This window comes from Gorilla gorilla, chromosome 8 (genome assembly GCF_029281585.2).
Source record: "Gorilla gorilla gorilla isolate KB3781 chromosome 8, NHGRI_mGorGor1-v2.1_pri, whole genome shotgun sequence".
Lineage (NCBI taxonomy): Eukaryota > Metazoa > Chordata > Mammalia > Primates > Hominidae > Gorilla > Gorilla gorilla.
The window spans coordinates 136945368-136961301 of record NC_073232.2 but is presented as its reverse complement, the minus strand read 5'-3'; the positions used below and the strand labels follow the sequence as shown (position 1 = coordinate 136961301).

The following is a 15934-nucleotide window of genomic DNA, read 5'->3' as shown; positions in this document are numbered from 1 at the left end:
GGTTTCACTTCTATTCTTCTCTTGACTGACTCAAGCCATTCACATGTGCATGATTTATAAATATATATAGGCTCGAGAAAATAGTACTAACAGGTTGTTCCCTGATATCATGGCATATTTTGTAACTTTGCTTTTATACTATAAACTTGAATACAAGAACTATGTCAAATTTATCTTTGCATCTCCTAAAATTCCCAGCACGGTGCCTGATTCCATAGTAGAAAAACAATAAATAGTTCTTGAATATTTCACAAAATAAAGGTTCGAGTGCAAATGTAACATTTCATAGCAGGGTTGGTTATTTATTTGTGTATTCAAGTAAAGACCTGAATACATAAGTTTAAGTGGTGCCCTTAAGTCTGTGAAGCCCAAGACTTGTTCTTCGAGATTTTAATTGCTTTAAGTGAAAAATCGAGTGAACACAGAGAAAGTGCTGTGATTGGCAGCCATTGGTGACGCTGATGTTGAGCATTTTGACGGAGGTGACCTAAATCAGTACAAGCTCCAGCTTCTATGATCAGCAAAGGCTTTCAAGGTGGAATTGGGGTGAACTAACCTGGCAGTGCCCCAGCCATCTTTGGCTGTTGAGCTGTTGAGACATCTTCGGTTGTGGTCTTCTGCCAGGGCATCGAGTCCCAGTCCTGAGAGCTGCAGAGAACCCAGTGGCACTTAACAGATGTCTTGTCCCGACTCTCTCACCAGCCAGGGCAGGGTTCAGGGCAAGTCGGTTTCCCACCCATAAGATGGGAAACATTTTGGATGAAAAATATTGCTTTGGATTCTCCTGGGAGGCAGTGTGGTACACTGGAAAGAAAACCATATCGGGAGTCCCAGGGGTATATCTGGATTCTAGGCCCTGCTCTGCTTCCAACTTCCAACTCAAAGCCTTGGGATTCACTTCTCCTCTCTCAGCCTCAATTTCTCATCTGTAAAATGAGGTTGGACTGGATGGTTTCTAAGGGCCTTTTGGCTCTAAGATACTGTGTTTGAAACGGGCTGTTGGTGTGGAGATAATAAAGGGCTGGAGTGAAGGTCTTCTCAAATCCTGTTTTCTCCTTGTCATTTATGAACCAGAAAATGACAGATGGCGAGACCTGGACAGGAAATGCCCTCTTCAGATTGACCAGCCGAGCACCAGCATATGGGAATGCCTGCCTGAAAAGGACAGCTCACTATGGCACCGGGAGGCAGTGACCGCCTGCGCTGTGACCAGTCTGATCAAAGACCTCAGCATCAGCGACCACAACGGGAACCCCTCAGCACCCCCTAGCAAGCGCCAGTGCCGCTCACTGTCCTTCTCCGATGAGATGTCCAGTTGCCGGACATCATGGAGGCCCTTGGGCTCCAAAGTCTGGACTCCCGTGGAAAAGAGACGCTGCTACAGCGGGGGCAGCGTCCAGCGCTATTCCAACGGCTTCAGCACCATGCAGAGGAGTTCCAGCTTCAGCCTCCCTTCCCGGGCCAACGTGCTCTCCTCAACCTGCGACCAGGCAGGACTCCACCACCGATTTGGAGGGCAGCCCTGCCAAGGGGTGCCAGGCTCAGCCCCGTGTGGACAGGCAGGTGACACCTGGAGCCCTGACCTGCACCCCGTGGGAGGAGGCCGGCTGGACCTGCAGCGGTCCCTCTCTTGCTCACATGAGCAGTTTTCCTTTGTGGAATACTGTCCTCCCTCAGCCAACAGCACACCTGCCTCAACGCCAGAGCTGGCGAGACGCTCCAGCGGCCTTTCCCGCAGCCGCTCCCAGCCGTGTGTCCTTAACGACAAGAAGGTCGGTGTTAAAAGGCGGCGCCCTGAAGAAGTGCAAGAGCAGAGGCCTTCTCTAGACCTTGCCAAGATGGCACAGGTAAGAGCCCCAGCAGCCTGGAGTCACCTTGGTGCTCACTGGAGCCTCTGCTGGTTCTGGGCCGTCCTAGACAAGCATAGAATGCCAGTTTCAGAAATACCCAGGAGTGGGTTAATTTCCTTGTTTTTTTAAATCCTATTCAAAGAAAGATTATTTCCAGTTGGTTTTTAAAAAGTGTTTATTTCTATTTACAAGCAAATATTCCCTTTCACTGTGAGCTCAGTGCTAGGGGTACAAGGGCAGGCGGATGGTGAGAGGCGGGGTGTTGGTGGGCAGACTCACTGGACCAAACACTGGTAATCCCCGCTGGCCCTTCACTGGAGCCATCTCTCCCAGGAAGCCACCCCTGCAGCTGCTGCAAGAGATACTCACACACACTGGGATTCAGTGTCCCTTGGATTATGCTGATCCTGGGATCAGGGTTGTGGGTAATGGTTTCCAAGAGCTAGCGACTGGAGGGAGCTTATTCCTTTGATTATACTATTGAAACATGAGGCCATCAAGATGTTGTGATCAATATCCTCTGAGCTACCTCTGCAATCATCCTTGCCCTTCACTGTAGAAGAAGTATCTGGCCACACGCCCCTGTCACTTGGACTTTATCCTCTTTGTCTTGGAGCTCTGCCTTGTGCTAACACTGATCTTGGATATTGATTTGAATGAGATGAACTTGGAGTTAATACTCTGTCATCAGGAGCGTCTCTGAGCCCGAGAGTTGGCTGCATCTGGTTCTGGCTGGGGATGAGGAAGTGGTGCTGGCCCTTGTGACCTCTGACTCAAGGATGGGCGGATGTGTTGGTTCTGTGTTCATCCAGGAGGCCATCGGTTGCTTAATGCCACGGTCTGACCATCATCTTTTCTGGACTTGTTTATATACACATTGGTCTCGCTGGGTTTCAAGGGGTAAAGATCTTCTTGTTGACGAAGATGGTTTCAGAGGGGTTGGTTGGAGGGGTTGGCCTTGGTCACTCAGCATTATGGCCAGATCCATGGCAGGCAGGCTCATCACGCTCGCTGCGTTTCAGGTGGGCATAGCTGACTTCCTTCCAAGCCCAGTGTTGTTCTCTCAGTTGGGTCTTCTTTCCTTTTACAAAGAACATGCAGTTTCTCTTCATGGGGTTTTGCTCTTCTCTCCTTTAGTTCCTACTCCCAACATAGAGGTCTACCCAGAAAAGGAGAGGTGCAGGTCTCTTAAGTCTAAAGCATACCTGGCCCCAGAGTCCAAACTTTCTGGCCACCTTTGTTCAAGAGCCTGGGCACTGGCTGGGGCATTATGGGAGGGCAAGATGGTGGTATGCTTGTGCCTCCCCTGTGTCAGTGGGATCTGCTTGGGGGAGAGCCTGAAGGGGTGTGGGGCAGAGCTCTTGCCCCTTCTCAGCTAGTTTCCATTTCTTCCATTGTGGCTCTAGGCGTGTGCCAATCTTTTTGCTGTGTAGTGGAATGTTTTTGACTTTACTAGCTGGACAGGGATTGAACACATTTATTGGACACCAAGAGGAATTTCCCTTTTCCAGAAAAATTTAAATAGGTTAAAAGTCTGGAAAGGTGACAGATTTGGGTGACTTCTGAGGAAAACCGAGAGCCCCGAGTTCTGGGTATGATAATGGCTTCAGCTAATTTTTTAATACTGAGCATATTTTATTACCTAATCAGCTAGATAGGTAACAAAAACAGCATACATGTTATTATATTTTACTAGCCACAGTTGGAATAACACCACTGGCATCATTGGAGACATTTCTTGACCTCGTTTGGTTAGAAACTGTTTAAAAATACATTGCTCAATGGGGCTGCGCCCAGTTGTATAGATGGCTTCATCAGCCCCAGGCAGGCCTCCCAGATCTGGGAAGGTGTGCGGAGCCTGAGGAGGCTGCTCTGGTTCAGCCTGTCTGTCCTTGGCCGCCTGCTTGGCAGTGGGTCTCGGGCACAGGGAGAGTAGAGAGGGGCCTCTGGAAAGCATGTGTGTCCAAGGCCTATGGCCAGAGCCCTGAGGCTGGGCCCGTGGACGCTGAGCCATGCCCCCACCAAGAGTCTAGACCCTGGTCACCCCTCTCTCCATGGGGCTCTGCCTGCTTTGGCTCCGCCATCAGATGATTTCTAGCCTAGGGAGGTGGGCCTTGCTTTTCTGTGGGGTCCTGAGAACGAGGCCTAGGGTATCCCTGTGTATTTATCAAGAGCCCTGGCGAGTGCACGGCCTTGTGCATGGGAACCTGATGAGCTGGGCATGTTGCTGGTGTACAAGGACTAACGTGTTGCCAGATGGCCAGTGAGATGAGACCACTGGCCACAGACCCCAGCCTCTGCGTGCTGTGGCTTCACTCAACATTTGGGACCACTGAGAAGGGGCTGGGGTCTGCTCTGCATGCCCATGGAAGCAAGGCTTGGAGTTGGGCTTTCTGTATCTTTGGAAGGGTAGGCTGGTACCCAGGTGTGGCCCACGCTTCCTTCCGCTGGGCTCTGGCTTCTCTTTCGTGGGCCTTTTGATCTTGGTTTACACATTCGCCTTTGGGGGTGAGAGCTCCACTTGTGCATTCTTGTAAAGGCGCCCTTCGTGTATGTGTTCTGAGGCCAGGTGTGTGAGAGCCTCGGGTTAAAGCTGCAGAGGGCCTTTTCAGTTAGACCTTTGGAGCAGCTGGCCATTCTGAAAAGCCGCAGCTCCCCTAGAGGTCCCGACTGGGGCCTAGAGCAGATCTTGAGGGTGTGTGTGAGCACACGGGGGCTTCCCTCTGGCCATCATTCGGTGTGGCCAGATGGACTGTGGTTAGCTGGAGCCCCTCCAATCCGCCAGCAGGAAAGGGTCCAGGGAGAGAACCCGAGAGAATAAGAGGGCAGGAAGCTCTGAGGTCCAAGGCCCTGCCCTCATCTGTATCTACAGTTGAGTTCAGCAGGAGCAAGTGCCCTGGGGTGTAGACTCTGCTAGAAGCAGAGGATGTCAGGAGATGTGACCTCAGAGCTTGTCCATTCCAGTCTCTCTTGAGGAAACTGAAGTTCTCTTGGTCCCTATGCCCATCAGGGCTTTTCTGGGCATGGTGTTCACTTTTGGATCTGCATTTAGAAGGTGACATTGACAAACCAGAAGGCCTCCAGAGGTGGGCAGAGACTGGAAGCCCTAGGCAAATTGCCTGACATGTCTGTGCAGCAGATGCCACCACCGCCACAGGACTGTGGGAGGAGCAAGGGAAACAACATGTGTGGATAATGCACTATCCATATGGGTGTGTGTTTATATATGTGTGTGTGTCCACATCTGTTGATATGCGTGTGTGTGTGTATCTGTATCTGTATGTACACACGCTCCCCCCAGTGCATTGGCTGGCACAGGCCGGGTGCTGACAGATACTCATGGTCATCATCGCAGTCGCAGGACTTGGAGGGAAGGTGTGGGCTGTTTCTGGGTGCCTCCAGAGGCAGAAGTAGGAGCAGAGGGTGGACATTCCTGGGAGGTGCCCTCAGTCTGCTGTAAGAATGCCTGTTTTTCTTTGTTTGTCCAGTGTTTTCCCTGTGTTTCCATCCTCCCTTTTCTGTTCACGCCACTTTCTTTGTCTTGTTTGTTCATCTTCTTGCCTCATCGCTTTTCTTTTGTAAATGGGAAGGAGGCCTGCCTTGCAGCTCAGCTCAGCCTGTAGTCAACTCGGTGTTCAGAGCCCAGGGTTATGAAATGGTGACAATTGGATTCCACCCCCTTGCCAGAGGGAGTTCGCCGTGTGTGAGCATTCTCCTGTCTGTTGCCCTTGAAACTAGGGTGGAAATATCCCGGGGGCCTGCTGGCTACCCTACCCCTTCCTAGCCGCGTCCCTGGGGCACAGCTGTCCAGTTAATGGCAGTGGGGGCTCTTGTCTGTCAGGGATGAGACACACAGGGTGGGGTGTAGATATTGCTTTCAGATTGTCTTTGCTCATGTCTTCTGAAAACCCCAGTGCCAAGAGAGCAGGCAGAGATGCTGAATGAGGCTGCAGGTGAGCCGGCCATCTGGATCCTGAGTCGGGGAGGCTGACTGTAGCGAGGAAAGCCCTAATGGGGGAAATGACGCAAGGACCTAGTCCAGCAGTGGCCGCCCTCCCTGTACTTGTAATTACAACCACTTGGTTCCACAGAGCAGGTTGCCCAAAGGCAGCTCAGAGGACTGGCTATGCTGCGATCCCTGCGCAAGCCCGGCCCCGTGGGCCTCCTGCACAGCTTTCCTCCTTACGTGGTGTTTTTGGCCCTCCTGGCTGGTGTTCTCTGTGAGGCTGCAGCCTTTTGCACAATGACAATGTCTGCCATTGAAGGCAGGGCCCAGCCTGAGGGTGTGAGTTGTTTATTAGCAGGACTTTTGCTGACATTTTCCTTACTGCTTTTTTGAGACCTGGTTTGACCACCCAGCATTGGTTGGCTCCCAGCAAGACTTGAGCCATACGCGGCCATTTAGACATGGATCACGTGTGTGTGAGCAAAGATTTCAGAAAAAAGCAACAATTAAAAAGATCGCCCATTGAATGCAGTCCCCCTAGGTGTCATAGTCCCTGCTGTATTTTTAACTCCAAGCTGGTCAGCTTGAAAGAGCAACAAATTGTACTTCTCAACAGTGCTTCAAACAGAAGCAAGATGTTTGTGGGGAGGGGTCGGGATGTCGAAACAGAGGTTTGATTGATTGCAGCTGCCCACACACTGAGTCCCCGAACCTCCCTGAGCAGGCCTCAGAACAGGCAGCAACTGTTGTGTTAGGAGATGTTTGAGGGACCGTGAAAGCTGGCCAGGGGCAGTTTGGGGTAGAAAAGAAGCATGAGAGAAACCAGCATGCCAGCACGTCTTTGGGAAGCCTCTGAGAGCCGTATTCCTGGGGGTGAGTCCAGGAGAGCTGGGTGGGCGGGGCCACAGGGACTGGGCAGGATGAGGGGTTGCTGCAGGAAGTTGGGAGAGCTTGTGCATACTCTCATCAGTGACTCGCAGCTCTTTGCTGGACAGGTCCTCCCCAGGTGAAGACCCCCAGCCAGCTTCCACTTTCCATCTTTTGTGCTGGTGGGGCCGCCTTTGAGGGACAGTGGCCCTTCTTGGTCGCCATGGGGTTGGCTACATGACTTCTTGCGCTGGCACCCCCAGTAGCTGCAGGCCAGCTGTGCCTTTCCTTGGCCAAGTTCCTGTGCGGCAGGCCCAGCTTGCCTGCACCTTTGTGACTTTTCCTGTCCACGCTGCCAGTGGCCGTTCACCTTCAGCTGCTTAGGGTTCCCACCGCCCTGCACCCTCAGCACCCTTCCTCTCAGGGTGGGAAGCTGTGCTGACGGCAAGTAGAGGAATTCAGAGGTGGAGCATCCCTTATAACACGGACTGCAGACAGTGTGAAGATCTAGTGAGAGAGGTAGGCATGGAAAGCCCTAGAAAGCCCATTGCAATGAAAGAAATGCTAAATACAAGTAAAGGCAAAAACTTTTGTGGGCAGGCACACGAGAGTAGTTGCTTCTGACTTAGAGATAGTTAGGATAGGCTTGAACAAAGGAAGAGAGCCTGTAAGACCTGGGCTGTCAGAGTTTAGGGATGTCAAGGGGGCAGCTTTGGACACTGAACTAGCCCTCCTCCTTCCGTGCTCTTGACAGACACTGCTAATCAATCACGGCAGCCTTTTCAGGTGAACTTAGTGGAGGTCTTAGAATCCTCCTCTTGGCAGTCTTGGCAGCCATTGCTAATTGATGGGTAATTGAACGTCATCCGCCATCTCTGTTCTAATCCCCTCACTTGAGGATGAAGCCTCTAGAGTACGGGAAGAGTTGGGGCCTTGCCCAAAGTCACATGGTGAGGCACCCCAGAAGGTGGGAACTCTGACCTCTTGACCCCAGGCTCAGTGCTCCCACTGCTGTGCTTGGTCCTGGGTGAGGACCAATCAGCTGGCCCTTCCAGAGGACTGAGGCACATGGGGCATAGAATGTGTGGCAGTGAGAAGTGGGAGCTTTGGAATCAGATAACTGGGGGTATGTCCCCATTCTGCCACTTTTGAGCTGTGTGCCCCAGGCCTCATGTCTGTGTCTGTAAAATGGGAATGGCAGTGCCTGTTGCTCATGAATGTGGGAGGAATCATGTGGCATGGATCTGGCACACGGTTGGCACTCAGCAAATGCCAGCTTTGATGAACAAAGAAAGCCCGGGCCTGCTGCAGCCTTTCTTCTGTTGCTCCCATGGTAGCTCCCCCCACACCCTCTGCTGCTCTGGGCAGTGTCCTGGGCTCTCCACTCTTGGTGGGCCGGGATCCTGCCAGCTGTGGCGCATGCTGGCATCAGGCTTCCAGGAGACTAGTTTCAGCTCTAGTCCTCATCTTCCCTGGTTCCCTCCCTTCCTTTCCCTCCCTTTCTTTCCTTTCTTTTGACGGAGTGTTGCTCTGTCACCCAGGCTGGAGTGCAGTGGTGAGATCTCGACTCACTGCAGCCTCCACCCGGATCCCTCCTTTCTGTCTCTAGTCACAGCCCTCAGGTTGCACAAGCAATCTGCTTAAGGTCACTGGGATCGGGGCCGAGTGTTGCCACAATAGCTTTGATCTCCTGGGGAAGAGGAAAGTGGGAGTTCATCTGGGGACTGCTAAGGAGGCAGCTTTTAGTGCCACTTGCTGATTTCCACGCTTCAATTGAGAGCCATCCTGAGCAGAGAATGTTTGAGAAGCTATGAGAGTCTGGGAGGCCCCGGCTCTCTGAAGTAGGGGCCCTTTCCTAAGCCAGCCGCTCAGATGAGAGCCCCGGGCATGCTGGGAGTGCTCTTGGCTTGCCAGGCCCTGCTCTGGTGCTGGCAAAGAGGCGTGGGAGGCCCTAGCAGGCCCTGCCCTTGGGAGGCCACAGCCTATGGGCCGGAGGGAGAACAAGGCCTTACCAGCTGAGGCCTCACCACATCTGAGGACATCGCCAGTCTTGCTTCATGGAAGCCAGAGTAAGAAAGGCTTGTGGGTCAGCTGGGTCTTGCCCCTTTGACTGGTTCAACTCCAAGGGCCCACAGAGGAGGGTTTAGAGAAACCCTAATGTCGTTCCCAGGCTTCTGAAGGAGAAGCAGAGAGCATGGGCTGAGACGAGGAGACAGAGGGCTGGTGGGAGAGCAGGGCCTCAGCCTGGAGCCCTGCCCATGGAGTGAGCCCCGCCCATGGAGTGAGCCCCGCCCATGGAGTGAGCCCCGCCCATGGAGTGAGCCCCGCCCATGGAGTGAGCCCCGCCCATGGAGTGAGCCCCGCCCATGGAGTGAGCCCCGCCCATGGAGTGAGCCCCGCCCATGGAGTGAGCCCCGCCCATGGAGTGAGCCCCGCCCATGGAGTGAGCCCCATCCTCATCCTGGACAACTGATGGAACCTCTTCATGGTTCATTTTCCCCATCCTCGAGGAAGGGTGGCGACACCCTCTCTCACTGCGTTAAATGTCTCATTAAATGAATTCATTTGTATGAAGCGCTTGGAGCTTAGTTCTGTGTGCCCAGGACACGTGCTCAGTAAAAGTTGGCTGCCATATTGGGAGTCACACTTTAGGAGTAAGGGGAGAAATTTGGCAAAAGGAGGGGCCTGCTGCTCATCCAGTGTGAACTGTCCTCCCCTCAGGAATTCTTTGTCTCTGCAGCGCTGAGGTGCTCTGCCGCATCCCTGCTCCCCAGAAGAAGGCCTCACCTGAGGGCGCAGCTGAGTTGTTGAGCGGTGCTGCTGGGGTATGAGTCCCGGGCTCTGTAACTCTGAGGGCAGGGTTTTGCCTTATTGCCACGTGGTAGAGGCCTCTCATATCCTAAGGGAAACAGAGGTGCACTGTCGTTGGAACACAGCTGCTGTTGGAGTCAGAAGAGCTGGGTTTGAGAGGCACTCTGCCACCTGGCTGTGTGGTGACTGTGAGCCCGTTGCCCTGCTTCCCTGAGCCTTGGGTTTCTGACCATGCATGCATCTGCCCAGGTATAGCCATGGGCGTCAGGTTATCTGGGAAGCCAACACACTGCAGGTTCCTAGACGTTGTCCAAGAGAGTCTGAATTAGCAGGTCTGGGGCAGAGCCCCAGTACCTCGGGGTCCCAGAAGCTCCCTAGGTGAGTCTGGGGCTTGTGGGGGCAGCAGAGATGGGCACATTCCTAGCCCAGTGACTCCGCAGATGCCCAGGGACTAGTTTTGTGTCATATGGAGATGGCATTGAGAGTTCAGGTCCCTCAGTCAGGAGGTACCAGCTCAGCCTGGATTAGGAAGGGCCTGACCTGGAGGAGGGATCCAGGTCCTAGGGCGAGTGCCCACTGAGCTGCTGTACCCAGCAGAGCAATGGTGTCCCCGCCTGCCAATGAAACTTCCCATGCAGGAGGGCTCGGGGTTAACCTATGCTGAGTTGAGTACAAGGCGCTGCTTCAGAAATGTCTGGAAAGCCTGTTCTAGTATATAGTGTTGAACGTTTCCGAGGCAAGTTCTCGTGGGTGGGTTGTTAAGGGCAAGTTCCACACCCTGTTTGATATCCTGCCTTGTGTGCAACGGCAGAGTGAATGAATGACAGGAACCCTGAGTGCAGAGTAGAAGCATTAGAGGGTTTTAAGCAGGGGAGCAATAGCACCCCTTCAAAAGCTCCTTTGGGACAACAGTGAGCAGCATGGACTGTAGGTTCTGGGGGAGGTGGGGAGGCCAGGCAGGAGGCTATTGGCAAACATGAAGGTGGGCTAGACAAGGGTGGGGGCAGTGGAAGTGGTGATAGGCATAAGGGGCTCAAGAAATGTTCTCGAGGTGAAAGCAGCAGGGCTGGCTTCCAACTCACCCTAGTCATAGGCCTCACTGGGCAGAGAATCAGTTATCCTAATCCCCAAAGGTGGCAACTTTCTTTAAGCTACCCTGTTTAGTGTGTGCTCATTGTAAGTCCCTCTTGTTATTTAACCTGCAGCCCTCACTTTGACTGTATTTCTTCTTGATCTCTTCTCAGTAGAACTGAAATCCAGTGGATCACCATGACCTATTTTGTCTCTGTATGAAAGTATCTATGGGACTGTCTTACCCCCCAGTCCTTGCACATCTGTGATTTGCTAGCCCAGCTGCTCCTTGCCACTGGGGAGGCCCCATTCCTTACCCTTTCCTGTCAGCCCTCAGTTTGCAAACCTCTGACTCCTTTGCCCAAGCTTCTCTGTTCTTGTCCATTTGAAAGTGGCTGCGCATTCTGAACTCTGGGCTGGAGAAGGGCTGGGGGCAGCTTAGGGCCACAGGAGGATTCTTTCATGGTTTCTAGCGCTTGTCACGCTGGATCTTGTCTCAGCTGTGCCACATCTGGTCAGTTTACAACAGCTGGGACAGCAGCTCCGGGAAACAAGGGGCCTGTGATGGCCTCCTCGATTCTCCTAATGAAGCCAAGTAATCCCCAGCTGGGCCTCAGAGGATGCAGCGAAAGGGAGGCCTGGCCAACCCCAGGAGGATTTCGGCATTCCCTGCCTTATTCCTGCTTCCTGATCCGGGACATCAGGAGAACGCCTCGTGGGAAGCCCCTCCCAGCCCGAGGTTAGCACGGTGCCTGCGGGCTGTTGAGAGCCCAGTGAGGGCCAGAGCAGGAAGCACAAATAGGTGCATCACCGAGATGGGTGTGGGATGGAGACGGAGCTGTGCCCAGAGCCCAGCACGGCTGGTGCCTGACCGGGCCTTTTCCCGACACCATGCAGGCCGCTGCCCTTTGTGGGTCCATCAGTGGGAAGCCTTTACTTTAGCCCACTTCGCCTTTGGCAGCATGAGCCTCTGTCGCCCCCAAGCACTGCATCAGTAGAGAATTTCTCCTGCTGACAGGAGCCCATTTATGTACCATTTTTGTGGTATCAGCCATCCGGAATTACCACTCTTTCTTGCAACTTCAAGCCACAGTCAAGAAATCAGAAAGCAAATGCCACACGAAGAACAAACCCTTTGCTGCAATCCCCATGCTGGCGGGAACTTGGTTTGACTAGACTCAGAGTGGGTGTTAATTGCCTATTTATGGCCAAAAGATTAACAATGCCTCCTTTGAAAGTTAGACATAGTAGAGCTCTTGGATAATTCCTTTTTGGGAGGGGGAGGAGTGGCTTAAAAAAAAAAACTCTTGGAAAACAAAAGCAACAATTGGTTGCAAAATATAATGCAACCACCAGAGGCTTAATTTGTGAGCAGTAACGGGAGCTCACATCAGTAATGTGTCACCAGAGGTCATCAGGCACCCCACCCTCTCCCTGAAGGGCCACAGACTGCATTTACTCCTCATGGAGTAGTGGTGGCGGTATGGAGGCCCCCGCTGTTTCCCTGCTGGAGCTCTGTGGGTGGAGTGGGTGAGGCAGGCCTCCTGGATCAGCCAGGGCCTGTTGGGGACAGAAACCAGCCTGTTAGATCCAGGTGAATTCACTGTGAGCAATGGTTAGCTAGGTTTCTGAAAATCTGAAAAGCCAAGAAGAGAAAACGAAGTATTAATATCATGCAGAAGCAGCTACAGGAAGCTGCTCCCCACCTTGGGCTAGGGGACCCCAGGGCAGAGACTGCACTTCTGAAAGCTTGGCAGCATGGAGTCCATTGGCCGCACAGGGCTAGGGCAAGACCTGAGAGGCAGGGGCGCCGGCCAGCTGGTCCCGCAGAAAGGGAAGGCGATGAAATTGGTTCTGTGAATGTTGGAAATGCAGCAAACGGGAAGCAACTACTGTGAATGGAGCAGATTGCTCCTGCAGGTCACGCGGCATGGCTGGGTGACGGTGACAGCACAGGAAGCAGACGGGGAGATGTACGGCTGCCTCTGTCCCCCAGCCTGGCTCTGCTCAGCATCCTTCAGTTAAGCGCTGTCTAACGTTCCCCAGCGGGGCTGGAGATCTCTTCTAGCGCGCATCGCAGCTCTGTCCTAGTTCTTCACTCAGCAGATCCTTGCCTGGAGTGTGCTGGCCACCTGGCATTCAGCTAGGCCCTGGGGATGTTTGTGCAATGCAGAAAGGGGGATGGATGTCATTCAGGCCTACAACAGGCAGGCAGGGCCCTTTCTGATGGCAATATTTGTGCTAATGAGAATCCAGCAGGCCAGCGTGGTTTGGATCACCAGGCAGGATGAGAGGAGGTGGAATGGGAAGTGGCCAGCTTTAGATTCGAGGGACAGGGAGGCCTTGTTGAGGAGGTGACATTGGCACAAAGTCACAGATGATGAGATGTGTTCAGCTTTGCAAAGATATTCAGGGAGAATGTCCTGAGTAGAGGGAAGGCAAGCCCCAGAGGTGGGAGTGGGTGTGGTGAGTGCAGGGCACAGTGAAGCTGGGGTGACAGGTTCCTGAGTTGAGGGTGCAAGGGATGCTTGAGATGTCGGCAGGGCCATCACGGTCGGCCTTGCAGGCTGGGGTGAGGAGCAGGCTTTTTGCCTGGAGCACAGGGTTGGCATGTCATCAGGGCTCTGGGGCCAGGATCTGATGGGATGCTCAGTCACCTGCCTTACCTGACTGCTATGCTTATTTTCCACCTTGGGGGTTTGACCGCAGACGGCCCCAGGGAAACCGGTGCAAGGAGGTCATGGCAAGAAGGCACATGAGGGTGAAAGCATACCAGAGAGATGCTTAGGCAGGGCCGCAGTGTCGGGGACAGGCTCAGAGGAGGTTAATCAGGCACCTCTGCAAGTGCCTCTCATGGTGATGAGTGTCACCTCCCGCCCTCTGTTGCTGGACAGTGGCAGCGAGTGGCCTGAGGCTCACAGGGGTGTCTGAGTTCTCCCCTCCCATATCTGCACACACATCGGCCTGACCCTGGCTCTGGGAAGTGGGTCACTAACTCCGAATCCGCGGGCCGGTGTTTGCAGGGCGTCCTCCCTCGGGTGTGTGGTCCTCACCCACCCTGTAATCCTCACCCACCCTGTGGTCCTCACCCACCCTGTGAGGGGCTCCTCCTGTTCTACTTTCCAGGGAAGAAAACGGAGTGCCGAGGCCATGTACTCGCTGGCTGCATGACAGAGCGGTGAGTGGGATCCACTCACTCTTTGGCCCCGACAGCCCGTGGGCCCCCATGTCTCCATAGGGCTGCCTTCCTGGGGTGAGCTCCCCACCACTTGTGAAGCACAGGGCCCAGAGAAGTCTGGGATTTGCCCTAGGCTTTGGGTTCCCTGACGGTCAGGTAGGGATGGTGACATCCTCACGTGGGGCTGCTCCCAGCCTTTGGCCCAGGGCCTGGTGCTCAGGCAGTGCTCAGAATGTGTGGCTGTTACTTATCACATCCTCTGGGCCCATCAACTGATGGATCATTGAATCCCCGGTGGCCCTGACTTCTCCTCCCAGCCCTTGAGCAGACTCTGCATTTCTTGAGCTATGAGCAGGTTGGTAAAGCCGGGCACGGGGCTCAGAGAGAGGCTCTGTGGCCAGCACCATGACCTCTCTGGAAGAGCGCTTTAGTTCTGCCTGGCACTGCGGTTCAGCTGTCCTGTTGTACAAGTCCGGGACACGAGGGAGAAGGGCCCAGTGATCTGGTGCTCTGCCACACTGAGCGGAGGTGCGTGGACAGTGCGGGTTACATCCCTCAAGTGGACACATCCAGAATGTGAAATAATCCTCTTACTGCCCAAAGCAGAACGTTTGTGAACCATTTTTTTGGTGACTTTGCTGAAGACCTCTGAGCCCTTGGCCACTGCCTTCTACCCCCTACACCCCCGAAAATGGCTTGTCTTGAATGGCGGGGAGGAGGCCCAAGCCAGCCCCACACTTTCCCCAGGCCAGGGGCCTGGCTGGCCTCCGCTCTCGGGCCTCTTGGCAGCTGCTCCGGAGGCAGCACCGGATGCCCTCCACTCACTTCCCTCCCTGAGGGGCGCCTTTGGAGTGACTGGCACATCAGGCCTTGGGAAGGAGTGGCAGGAAAACCTGGCATTCTGTGTCCCAGAAGGAAAAGGCCTATCAGTGCCCATACTTGAAACTTGGCACACAAGGGGAAGGTGGTTTGAGGGCACACTGTAACGGTGGCTGTGCCGTACCGTGCCCCGCCAGGCCTGTTCTGTGCACACTTGCTGGGCCCACTCAGCCTCCATGAGGTCCCCTCTTGCCTCATGACCCCTGGCCCCACTTATCAGCTGCCTCTTTGCTCTTGTGCCTCCCTAGGAAGATGAGACAAGGAGAGCACCCTTGTGGGTTGCCTGGGTCTTGTCGTGCCTTTCTGGCTCTGTACCATGTGTCCCCTTGTGGAAGGACAGGTCCTGCCTGGGATGGGCTCAGTGCTGTGCTCTTGTCTCAGTTCTAACTGAAAGTGCATTGCCCGTATCCCCCTTGCTAGTTGGTAGCCAGCTTTAAACAAGCCTGATTCACCTAGAGAGTTTCCATCTCACTGTAATCTAGAACAGTCTTGGGCAACAGAATTTTCTGAGAATTGATGGCAAATAAACATGGGAATGAATACCCTGCAGCAGGGGAGCCGGTGGCTAGAAACACCCTGCTGTGGGGGGTGTGGTCCTGCTCAGAAACAGCTTAGGCCAAGGGGCGAGATGGCCGTGTGTTTGGGGAGAGCATTTCCGCAGATGTTGGCTGATTATGCAGCATTAACTGTTTGGCAAGAAAAAATATCTCATCTGAAATGGTGTGAGGTTAATTGTCACTCAGCAGAGACACCAGATCTTCAGCTTGATTCACACAGGGAAAACTACGAACAAATATGCATGCCGGCATCTGCTCCAAACCTAGGACAGCAGGAAATGGAAGGCAGTGTCTGGCCTGGGCTCCCCTGCTAGGAGGAATCTGGGCTCCAGAGATAGGTGGGCCTGGTGTGGGGCTTGGTGTGCCCCTCACCAGCCGAGTAGCCCTGAGCAAGTCGCTGCCCCTCCCTGGGCCTCAGTGTCCTCCTCCCCATGTCGTGGGAGTGAAGCAGCCTGATGAGGGAGAGCTCCTAGAGCAGGAGGCTGTGCAGTACCCCCTGGAGAGGCTCAGCACCAGCACGGTGTTCTTGATCTTATTTTGTTGCTGCTTGTGATCTTCCAGAAGGGTCTCTGCTTCTTATGAAATCTTCCATTTGAGGCATTTCTGGAGGCATTGTTCTCATTAGCTTGAGGGCAGTCCAGTGAGGGAGGGAGCAGCCCTCTGCCCTGTGACCCCGGGCGGGGCTGGGAGGCTGTAGTGCGAGAATGGGGAGAGTCAGGTGCCTCGCACCCCAGGCACCAAGAACAGGAGCCTCTCCCAGCCCTGCCCGGTCCTC

General features: G+C 54.0%; 1 protein-coding gene across 1 annotated transcript in view; it reads left to right on the top strand.

Annotated features, from left to right (window-relative positions):
- FAM53B (family with sequence similarity 53 member B) overlaps nucleotides 1-15934 on the top strand; it is an 87655-nt gene that overhangs the window by 23328 nt on the left and 48393 nt on the right. Inside the window, exon 3 of the mRNA XM_055354074.2 lies at nucleotides 1075-1847. Coding sequence (XP_055210049.1) covers nucleotides 1075-1847 — 773 coding nt within the window. The remainder of the gene's footprint in view (nucleotides 1-1074; nucleotides 1848-15934) is intronic.